Raw genomic sequence first — 12239 nt, forward strand, 5'->3', positions numbered from 1 at the left:
GTTACTGCTTTGCATCTGTGTGACATTTGCTCCTGTCTGTGTTGTGTTAGTTCTCTGAGGGCGCAGAGGCACTGTGAGCCTGATTCACAAAGATAAACGTACACTTTTGTGTAAGTTTACGATTGTTTGCTATTCACAAAGGGATTTACAAGTATTGTATTTACAAGTGCGGAGTCTCCACTCATAAAAAGATAGTATTTTTTTATGTGCGGAGGCTTCTCACTCGTAAAAATACTCAGTGGCGGCTTCTCTGTGTAGGCGGAGGATCACTCCCCTCACTGCGCATGTATGTTTGGCTGTCCATCGCGGGACGGCCAAACATACATGTCCAGAAGGCTGTGGGCTGGAGAGAGCCTGCACAGGCTCCCAGTCTGCCTGGGAACTTCCTGCCTGGGAGCCTGTGACTGCCTGCAGGACGGAAGAGAAGAGCGGTGCCGCGAGAAGCAGGCCAGAGGTAAGTTTATTATTATTATTTTTTGTTATTAAAAATTCTTTACCCTCTTGCCCTCCCCCGCACCCCCAGCGTGCGTGCCAACCTGCCCCACCCCCTGTAGCCCCAGCGAGCAGCTGCTGAAGATACTACTCGTAAATTCCTTTGTGAATTGCAAACAATGATAAGCTTACACAAAAGCGTAAGTTTACTTTGGTGAATCAAACCCGCAGTGTCTATAGCCATTGTGCCCTGCATCCATGTTCTTTATGTCCTGCCTGTACGTTTTGTGGGTTAGTCAGTGTTTTCTGTTGGATCTTTGTAGTATTAGTGAATGTTGTGTTCATGTTTTTCTACAATTGCTTATTTGTGGTACACCATTTGTTGTTTTTCTTTCTGCCTCTGTGAAGTTAGTGATCTGACATACCATCTCTTGTGGAACTTGGGGTTATGATCGGTTTACCAGGAATCAGTATATTTATAGACTCTTTCAGTGCCTGATGCTGGTGCAATAGTGGTGATTAGTAGACACCCATACAGAAGGGAGGAAAAGACAAGTCTTATTTATATTCCAGGTGGTGTTAATTTAATAACCTTGTAAGTTGTGGCTTCATATGTTTTCTTAATGTAGTCAATGTATTCTATTGTGTTAGTGTAATCTGTAGTGTGTTATTGTTCAACCCTGCTCTGCTCATGTCTTGCAGAAGGGACGGACCTCACGCCGTTTGGAGATAGCCCTGCCTGGTGAACTGCAATTCGCCACAAAAATAAAAACCTTCACGGTATGTCACAGAGACAGCATTTGAATACAGAATGAGGTAATCAGGGAATGAAAAGTGGTGGAGGTTTAAGAAGATATGTCAATTGATTTCCAAAACAGACATGGGTTCACTGGTGACAGAAGATTATAGTCGCCAGGGCATCTCACACCAGAACTGCATCAGTGACCTCATTGAGATAGTGAGGTCAGAGGCACATGGGTGTCAATGGATCTTTCCCTGGGCCTACATGGCTGAGATAATAGAGTCAGTGACCTTACAGGGCAGTTAGTGTGACAAAATGTCCCCGAGCTGCAGGTGTAATTGAAAATTAAAGATCTCAAATCTCCAGGCATGATGGGGTGTATATAGGTAAATGGAAACAATCAATCAATCAATCAATCAAACACCTGTAGACTGATTGATATCGTGGGGTGGGAGGACAGCAAGTGTCAGTAGGCTCCAAGAGTGATATTCTGGGATAAAGGAGATAAGAGAGCAGCAGGTGTCCAGTGACATTATGAGACAGGAGATATCCAGCAGTTGGTACTAAGGAGATCTCACTTGTCATTACGGGATCATGGAGGCTGGAGGGCAGTGAATATATAGAGATTTCCCACCTGGGCTTTACGAGTATCATCTTATAGGTGAGAAATGTTAGAGGGCAGAAGATGTAATGAGATAATACATCATGACTCCATGCATGACATCACAGTGTCTGGATGCGGGATTTACAGGTGTCTGGAGAGTTGACATCTTTATTTTTAAATGACACCTGCAGTACAACTAATTATGACGCTTGCAGGCAAGAGTGCGTACACTACAGATGTGTGTAGATATGTAACCCATGCAGACACACTATGGAGTGAAATTACATCTGCAAGGAACAATGTGATATGATATCATGAGTAGTAGAGATTGCTGTACACTGATGGTGCAGTTTTGGAAAAGGCACTGTGATTACTAGTTCTTAATACAATCCCACTAATGTGTTCATGCCCTGCATCCCCTTCTCTCCTCTTCACTATGCCCTGCTCTTCCCCCCTTCCCTCCTTGCCTTCTCTCTCTCCTCTCCCCCAGGTGGCTGGTCATGTAGTGAAGGATCTGTGTGGGCAGCTGGGTATTGATGAGCCTTCGGAGACCCGGGAGTTTGCAATATTTGCCAACAAGAGCCAAGGTCAGTGGATGCAGGGGATCTTAACTAGGGGCTGCTGGGTATAGAGCAGGAATGTAAATGCTGCAGCTCTGGATTGAGACTCCAGGTTGGGTTCTAAACTAGAAAGTGTCTGCTAGCAACTTACCGGTTTGTGAGCCAACCTGAACATTTTCAGTTGTTTCCTCAGAATATGGCTGATTCAAAGTCCATCACATATAAGGCTTGTGCTTCTGATGGGTCACTAGTTTTGAAGATGAAAATTTCATTCGTTGGCCTTTTCATAAACACCATTTTCGGGAAAACCTCTTAAATACCCTGTAACCTATTAATCTTTGCCATTCCTGAGAGGTTATATACATCAGGGATTCGGACATTAGTAACCAATGACAATCTTGTGTGCGCAGGTCAGGTGGTGAGGCCCATCCGAGGGGAGGAATACATCCATGACTTCTTGTTGGAAGATAACTCGGTGAGCATGGAGTTCAGACGCATCACCTGGAAGATAGCACTGCACTTTGAGAATGAGATGTACACAACCGTCCACTATAACCAGGTGAGCAAGTGCTTCTGTATCTAGGGCGGGAGATTCGCCTCATTCTCACCAGAGCTACAACACTGCATATTGCTCTCCACCTAAGTAGGGTGCATGTAATTTCCTCAACAGCTGACTACTGCATCTCGCTCTCTAAGAAGGGCACTTCACCTCTTGCTTACCCAAGGCAGATGTATACTTCCTTCACACAGATGATGTCTTTCATACCCTCACCACTGGTAGGACAGACATTCACAGCTTAACCACGCCTGGACACTGCCTCTCATTCCCATTGGAGAAAGGACACTGCCTTTCTCCCTCACCACAGCTAGAACACTGCTTCTCACCTTACCTGCAGGTAAGACAATGCATCCCATTCTCACCACTGTCAGTGGCTGCACCCAACATCCTCTTCAGGCAAGGGATGCATGGGCGGCACTTCATTCACCCCAAAGGCAGTCGGTGCACCATATTCTTTCCACCAGTACGGGGCAAACCTCATTCTCATCACAGGTAGGACATCTCATCCTCACCACAAGCAAGGAATGCATCTTATTGTTCCCACGGGCATCTGAGGAACCTCTTTCTCACCAATCCCCTCAGATGTAGATTATTTACTCACAGCCAGGAAAACATCTCCCTCTCATGCATGCAGGAGATTTCACCACCATTTCATTAGCTTAATTCTGACTATTGCTCAGCGAGTGAGCCCTGCTCATATAGGGTAATTGATACTTCTTATTCTCATCGCAACAAAACACTGCATCTCACTACTCACCCGCAAGCGAGCTACACATCATTCTTTTCATATTCATGGTGTTGCACCTAATTATTACAGTAATGGCACTGCATGTCATTACAATGCATTGCATCTAATTCACTTCAGAGCCAGAACACTGCACTTCATTCTAGCCACAGCAGGCCACTGTGCCTCATTCTTTTTACATTCTGACATTTTTAGGAGATTTATTTTGACATGAAAAGTGAGTTGCACCTCATTCTCAGTACAAACAGTGGCCATACCTCATCTAATTACAAGTAGGGTTCTTCCAAAGAATAGAGATTCTCAATCTTCGAAAAAGTCGCGCACAGTGAACCTGGACCGTTGCTTATGTCCTAGCTTGTTGCACTGATGACAATGACTCAGGTGACAATCTAATGCATGAATGAGATCAATGCTCATAGAATCTGTTGGATGCTGAAGAGAAAAGGTACACTAAAAATAGTGTAATTCGGAAAACTTTGCATAAAACAGTTCTAGCTAATGACCAGATTGATATTAGTGACTGAGTCGTTTAGTATTCAGAGTAGGTAGTGATTTACAGAGTGGGAAGAGGAGGTAGATACTTATCATGGAACTGTTTTAAAAGAGAGGATACCTACTATACCATCTTGTGGCTCTTTATGCACAGGAATCTTTAGGAGGTTTTTCTTCTTTTCTTCATACATTGCACACCTAAACATGACCTGTGACTAAATTTCATTTTTAAATCCACTATAATGGGAACTGTCTTGTAGCTCATGTTTCAAATGCCCGAGTTATTATCTTTGTGGTGCAGCTTGCAGATATTTCAGGAGCTTTAACTTGAGCTGTCAAATATTTCTAGTGGACACATACATTCACTTGAAAGTCTTCAGCGATCTTGGAAATCTTCTGAAAGTTCTGAAATAGCTCATACTTGTCCTAAACTGGAAGCAGTTGAGCTGACTCTGCCTTAACTGTTCCAACATCAAGATACTACCTCTAGGTCCAGAGGTCCACTCACTTGCCTCTTTCCGTTGGTCCCCACCAAACCTTTCTAAAAATGTCCACAATCTTAGTAGTGTTCTCCATGCCAAAATGCTTTCTACCACATATGCGCCCCTAAGACCCTATTCGGGCAACAGGAGGTTCACAAGGCAGGCAGGGATTACTGGACCTCAACTGTGCTGATTGGTTTAATTTACCACTGATGTCCCCTGACCCATCCTACTACGGCTCTGCAAACTGAGCCATGTTCAGAGCCTTGTGTACTTGATTCTCAGAGTAGTGAGGTCAACCAGTCACATACATTTGAGGGGGGTGCTCGAGCTCAGCGCTTAACAATTACCAACATACCCAATAATGTGTATGTCCAGCTGGTGCTTGTCTTTGTAAAAAAAAATAGCTTAATCACACATCGTTACACAATATTAGACACTCTTATAGTCATAAACATATTTAGGGGGTTATTCTAACTTTGGAGGAGGTGTTAATCCGTCCCAAAAGTGACGGAAAAGTGACGGATTTACCACCAGCCGTATTACGAGTCCATTATATCCTATGGAACTCGTAATACGGATGGTGGTATATCCGTCACTTTACCGTCACTTTTGGGACGGATTAACACTCCTCCAAAGTTAGAATAACCCCCTTAGTGTCTTTGGGCACTATCTCCCATAGATGCAGATACTGGGTCCTCCTTGCTCTATGAGCAATTATGATTTGTATGAATTCGTTTCAGAAAATACATTCACTCTGTCTGTCTTACTTCTTCCTGGATAGAATGTCCGTTCAAGTGCCATCTTGCTTTTTCAGGGTTTTTCCTGCATGCATGTGGAAAGCCACAGAGAACCTTCAGGTCTCTATTTCAGTCTGTCTGGTTAGGCATGGACTATATTCAATAGTGTTTCCACCCAGCCATCTTCTCATGGTTGCTGCACTGGGTCCTGTGATGTTTGTCTAGGGCCTGGTGATAGCAGCCACAATGGCCATAGTCCCGGCCACATAGGACCAAGACAAAGGAGGGTCCCTGAAACCAATGTGGTAGCTCGGCCAGGGAAGTACAAGCTAAAGCTAGGAAAAACATGAAGAGCTACATTAGAATTACATTATATACATAGATACATTCCAATAGATTGTGATGCAACAATATTTATCTTCTCATGTATGTCGACAATATCATAATAGCTATATGTTAATCCAGGGCTACATCAAGGTCATAGCCTTCACTTCAGCAAATATCATTAAATGGAAACAGAGAATAATTTGACAAGGTTTTATTATATAATATTAAATACAATTTAAAACAAAAATTACACAAAATCAATCATACCACATTCAATCAACACTAATATATACACCAATATACAAAGATAAATTCAAGAATTATATACAGATAATACTGATATGATATATTACCAATATAAATACACAAAAACAGGAAGTGATAAACTCCACAATCACAGTGATCTAATATGATAACCAATAACACAATATTCTTGTATAATACTCCAAAATCAGAGTAGGAACCAAGGCCTACGTGCGTTTCGGGGATCCTTTCTTAAGGAGGCCACCTTCATCAGGGCCGTTCCCAAACTTGTGTTTCAACAATAGATTTAAGCACCGGAAGAAGGACATATATATTGAACGGGATGCCGATATTTCGATAAATGGCACATTAGATGGAGATATCTAATATATAGAACACATAAATAGAAAAACAACCTTGCAATTGTGGAGTCCATTGTCCTAGATGATAAATATACACAAAACATAGGCTACCCATACACAAGAAAACATGAGACATAAAAGTGACAACCACAATAAGATGTAAACTGAAATTGAAGTGAAACAACGTGCAAAAACACTAATAGGTGTCCCGGCCACAACAGGTGCAGTCCTGAGGGGGTGCTATCCTGACCGGACCATATATTGGTATGGTGCAAGAACAGAGTCCTCTGCAATTGACAGTTGTATTCCACATCAGGGAGAACTGTTCCAGATATGCGGCCCTGACTTGGCCTTCAGTAATTCAGCAGTTGGAGCTCCATTTGGGCCTTCACCAATTTGTCTAATGCAGCCCTGCTAGAGTCTTTAGCAGTTTGGCAATTGCCCCACTAGGCCCTTGGTAATGCAATCACAGATTGGACTGGCACTTGATTGGGGTATTGTGATTTCCTTCAGGAGCCAGAATGATTCTAGGGGTGCCCACAGGCAACAGGGTGCTCTCAGATCACTTGTCCTGAGTGTTGCACAGGCACCAGAGACGTCCCTGAACTTGCTCTTTCCTGGACAGTCTCTCCTTCTACAAGGCAAGGCAGGCTTTTGGCCTCTCTCAGCAGGCAGGCAAGCTTGTAGGCACTTCTGGGCATGCACTCTGGTCCTCCAGCAGAACATCCAGTTTTCAGGTGATATTCCCTCAGCTCTGAGAGACTGGCGTTCAGGCAAACACCAACCCTGGTTATACAGCACTACTCTGGGTATTCTGCGGTGCACTACCTGCCTTGGTCCTAGAAATTTTGGAGCTGGACCAGAGGGGGGTGATTTTGGTCCCACTTTTATGCACACCTACACGACAGGAGATGTGGATCGACTGTCTGAAACAGTAGAACTGGTGGTAGGTGTTTTTTTCAAGGGTTCTTCCTGGGGCTGTTCTCCAGACACAACCTTTGTGTACAGTGAAGTTTTACACAGCAGGTACCACTGGACTGTCTGCATCCTGGAGCAGCCACAACAGAGGCACAAAGAGCTGTGAGGTTTCGGCACTTGACTATCATCAGCTTACCAAAAGGAGAAATCAAGGAAGGAACGGCAGGCCTCATGTTTCATAACAGAGACTGCAGCCCCACCAGTCACCTCTATCACCAACCAAATAGCAGTGCTCATGGATACTAATAAGCAGATTCTTGCTTATCAAAAGGCATCATAGAAAATCCAAAGGGGCCTTGTCTCCAATTCCTCACTTCATGTCACTTCAGTGTCTGGGTATCCTCCCTTCAGCTGCAAAAATTAAGCAATACATTTACACTGTGTGTGATAAGTCCTCAAACTCCTTTTTGTGCTAGGCCAGCCAGGGGTATCCAAAATGGATCTCACTAGCCTCCATAGTCTACTGCAGTCCCGGTTGGGGCCCAGTCTTGCTGACGCCCTGGTGGGGAGCCTACAGAGTGTAGTGACTGGCCAGACATTAGTTTACCTCCCACGGCTGTGGGATGCAGGCCACTGCGGTGTTAGAGGAGCTGCTGGCACAGAGCACAGGCAAGAGTTCTCATGAAGAAGCACAAGGGCCAGAGAATGGGTTGCTTGGGATTGTCACAGATAGATGCCCAGAGTGAAGCCTGGAGGCTGTGTAGTGTTTTGGGCAGTACAAAGGGCGAACCCCATTCCAATTTTAGGCACCAACAACAAGATGGCTGTGAGGTGCTGACCTCTGGAAAAATCCAGCAACAGTGTGTCAGGGGTCAAGATCTGGAGGACTCGGAGCAAGCCCAAGAGGCTGAAGGGGACTCTATCCAGACAAACTACTAGGCACCCAGTGGTGAAACTGGTGACTCCTGTGCATCCTATGGTGGCATTAAGGGGGCTCACTGCTGCACCCCCGTGAGACCTGCACAGCGGGGCTGGGACCATTTAGAGAAATTTCACACCCAAAGCCTCCCCCCCTCACTTCCTGCCCCTGTGAAAGACTGCATTGAACCCAACATAGGCCGCTACAAAAGACACGCTGGCGGGGGAGAGGGTGCAAACAGAAGGTCGCTACAGGGGACTGGCTGGCGGGGGAGAGGGTGGGAACAGAAGGGGCCCCTTCCTCCAGTGGCACCTGCCTGACCAGGACATCACTGGCTCCCCTGGCAAATTGGAATTGATCCTCATTGCCGTGAATGCATTTCAGGATATCCTGGAGAGTAAAATTGACAGATTATCCTTGAATCTTTGCATCCTCCACGATGATCACTGCAAGGTGGCGGACAAAATAAACCGTAACGAGTAGGCTATTGGAGAGGTACGCCGAACCGTCAAGAACCTACAGGACAAACTAGCAAACCTGCTCTAATGAGTAGAAACACTGGACCACAGAGCAAAGGATGCAGAGGGGTGAAGCCGCAAAACATCAAACGTTCAGAAGTGAGACTGCCTGAAAAAGTAGAGGGCACAGACATGGTCGCCTTTCAGGAGGCCTGTCTGGTGAAGAAAGTTGGTCCAAAGGGACCATTGAAATCCTATGCTTTGGAAAGGGCGCACAGAGTACTGGTGTGGCTCCTGCGCCCAGTGGTGGCATACTTGCTCCACTACAGGAACAGGGACTTTATTCTGCAGAGGGCCTGATTGGCAGGCCGCTTCAGCGTTGACCACACATCGGTTCCCATCTTCCTTGGTTGCACCATAGCGGTCCAAAAACAGAGCGCCTCCTTTACAGCAGTGAGGAAAGAGCTACGACAGGTGGAAATAAGGTACATGCTCCTCTCTCAGGTAGAGTCAAAATTATAGTGGATGGCCGTACTCTGTTCTTCAGTGACCCCCACTAAAGACTGGGATTGGCTTGAGAACTATAAAGCAGTGATTTATGGTGTGCTGCTCCCCAAGTGCAGGAGACAGAAACAACGAGGAATATCTAAAACAAAGAGGCGTTTCAGAAGACATACGGAGCAATGGAAGGTGGTGACGATAACCTTCCAGGTACAGTCGCTTCACAATTCCTTGGAGAAGCACACTGATTAAACATCTGAAAGGTTGGATTCTGGCACCTTATGAGAATGCTTAATCCTTGGCCCTCAGGCTGGCGGGGATAATCTCTAAATACTGGGGGAGCATGATCTGTCTTCTGGGGCCACCTGGACACATGGGGTCAAGGACATCTGTCAGCACTATGACATTTACTAAGGCAGAGTGGACTAGCTCCTGGCCAGCAGCTCCTGCATTAATTTGCTCAAAGGGGACTGGAGGCAGACGGACCTCCTGAGTTGTTATTGTGGCAGCCACCCTCAGTGCACAACCCTCTTGTGTCACCATGACCCTGGGTGTTTGGTCTTCATCAGTGTGTCAAATTTACTGTCTTTGACTAAAATCCTTTGCCTTTCCGATCGGGCGTGGAGGAGTTGGGGATAGTTATTTTATAAGTACCCAATTTTGGCATGTAAATGCTTTAACATACTGTCAAGAATACCAAGGAGGTCAAGGTGCGGCAAGTTGGCTCATTGGAGAAGTGGAGGCAGTGAAGGCTTGAGTTGCCTGTGGGTGAGAGGGGAATTACTTGAAGATTATGTCTGACATGACATAGAGAGTGACAGAATATTCATTCCTCGCCTTGAACATTCGGGTGATGGGATCTGACAGCAAATTATTTAACATATTGGCATACCTGCCACACAGGGGTAGAGATGTGGCACTTCTCCAAGAGACACATCTGGTGGGGGGAGGGGGAGCTGACCAGACTGCAGCAGAAAAAGTGGGGACATCTCTATACTATATAGTTTTCCTCTTTCTCCAGGGGGCGCAGATATGGCGGCCCGGGTCGCCCTTGGAGGTTAGGAGGACGCACATTGACACCAAAGGCCTCTATGTCATAACCACGGGGAACCTTAATGGGCTACAGTTCACATTTAGCAGTATTTATGCACCCAAATGTGGAACAGGCACATTTCTTCTCGACGCTTACACGTATCCTCTCATTGCATCCTACACCCTGCTGATTTTTGGGGGGATTATGATTGTGTTGCTGATGCCAAACTTGATCGATCTGCTTCCCCATTGCGGCTGTTCCCCACTCCCCCCATTGCAGACTCCCTGTCTATCTGAATGGTACAGGACTTTAGGGAATGGTTGGGCCATTGGGACCTCTGACAAATGGTGCTCGTGAAACGTGGGGCAGAGGGACTATTCGTTTTACTCCTCAGTCCACGACTTACATGTCCACCCTGACAAATTGGTGTGTTCTTTAAGGATCACAGCACTAGTCACACACAGAGTATCTGTGCTGCACGCCTTCAGACCATAAACCGCTGATTATGGGAGTTAAAGAGCGTAGGAATATATCGCCCTTTCTGACTTGGCAGCTTTTCTCACACTATTTGCATGAACCCACTTTCAGGGATCCCCTGGCTGGCAGGATTGTGGAATACTTCAGTACCAATACTCACACGGCATCCCACACCAATGTTGAGTGGGATGCTTGCAAGGTCAACCAAACAGGGAGGGTCGCAAGAACGCTGCTGGTGAACTGGTGGACATCTGCTGATTGGAGAAAGAGGTTCTGAATCACCCTCAGGTCTTGCCTGTCATATATGAAGAAAGGGAAAGGCACGCAACTATGGCTCCCCGTCTTAAATAGACATGAGTATCTGATGCCGGTGCACACAGAGAGGGGCTGAGCTGGTAGACTGCTCTCACGGCTGACCTGTCTGGAGGACAGTGTGCGCCCCATCAGATGGATAGCATGCCATGGGGATAGCTTGGGGATTGTGTACTCCCAACAGGCCGTCCTTGATGTGTTTATGTGACATTGTGGAGAGCTTAATGGGTCACACAACCCCACACCAGAGGAGGGGCTCGAGCCTTCCTCACTAGGGCAGTGTTGCCGCAGCTGTCTGGGGATGGTCTGGTTATGCTCAGAGCACCTATCCCTGCAAATAAAATTTGGGAAACTATGTAAAAGCTTTTGCAGGGTAAACCCTTTGGTGCGGATGACCTACCTATAGAATTTTACCAGGCGTATGGACCCCTGCTAGTGCCCAAGCTGGCTAAAATGTATGCAAAAGCGTTGGAGCATGCCAGACACGACAAGGGAGGCCCTCACAGTTTTCATCCCCAAGCCTTTGGGAGATGTCACTGATGTGGCAGCTTATCGACCATTGTCTATGCTAAATCTAGACTATAAGATCCTTAGTAAGGTACTAGCCAATAGGCTGCAGCCTCACCTACAAACCCTGGTACACAAGGATCAGATTGGTTTTATTCCCACCAAAACACCTCATATAACATACAGCGACCACTATTGTGTTCTGGAAGAATCCACGCATTCGCCATACCCTGTGGCAGTGGTGCTATCCATAGACACAGAAGGCATTTGACACCCTGCAGGGGGATTATCTGCAGCCAGTCATGACCCGCATGTCTCTAGGGGAGGGTTGGTGTAAATGAGTGACCTTACTATAATGAAGTCACAAGCACAAGTTCATACGGGCCAGTGCATCTCAGACCCCATTGCGATCTGAGGTACCAGACAAGGTTGTCTTCTTTCGCTCTTGCTCTTCATGCAAGAATTTACTAGTATAATACGTGTGGCCGGGGCAGTAGAGGAATCCCTCTGTGTGGTGTGACAGAGGGAATGTAATGTCATTGTATGCGGATGACATGCTTCTGTGCCTGAGAGAGGCCCAAACAGGGATCCCGTGGGCAGTGACTTTGCTGGGGAACCTAGGTCAGATGTCGGGCTGTGCACCAGTTGGTAAAAAACGTGCATTCTTGGTGTCCCCTGAACTACTGAAACCTCCAGAACATGTACAGTATGAGAGGACCCTGTGGGAGCCCAGAGTTTTTTTAAGTACCTAGGTACCCGGGTGTATCACACTCACACTTTTACCAAGGAGGGCAACCTGGGGAGACGCCCTGCATGGTTTGAGAGG

At 46.3% G+C, this 12239-nt stretch overlaps 1 protein-coding gene across 1 annotated transcript in view; it reads left to right on the top strand.

Moving 5' to 3' along the window:
- LOC138246014 (unconventional myosin-XVB-like) overlaps positions 1-12239 on the top strand; it is a 794810-nt gene that overhangs the window by 628203 nt on the left and 154368 nt on the right. Inside the window, exons 36-38 of the mRNA XM_069200161.1 lie at positions 1135-1212; positions 2269-2365; positions 2749-2897. Of these exons, the coding sequence (XP_069056262.1) occupies positions 1135-1212; positions 2269-2365; positions 2749-2897 (324 nt within the window). The remainder of the gene's footprint in view (positions 1-1134; positions 1213-2268; positions 2366-2748; positions 2898-12239) is intronic.

The sequence above is a fragment of the Pleurodeles waltl genome, chromosome 7 (genome assembly GCF_031143425.1).
Source record: "Pleurodeles waltl isolate 20211129_DDA chromosome 7, aPleWal1.hap1.20221129, whole genome shotgun sequence".
Lineage (NCBI taxonomy): Eukaryota > Metazoa > Chordata > Amphibia > Caudata > Salamandridae > Pleurodeles > Pleurodeles waltl.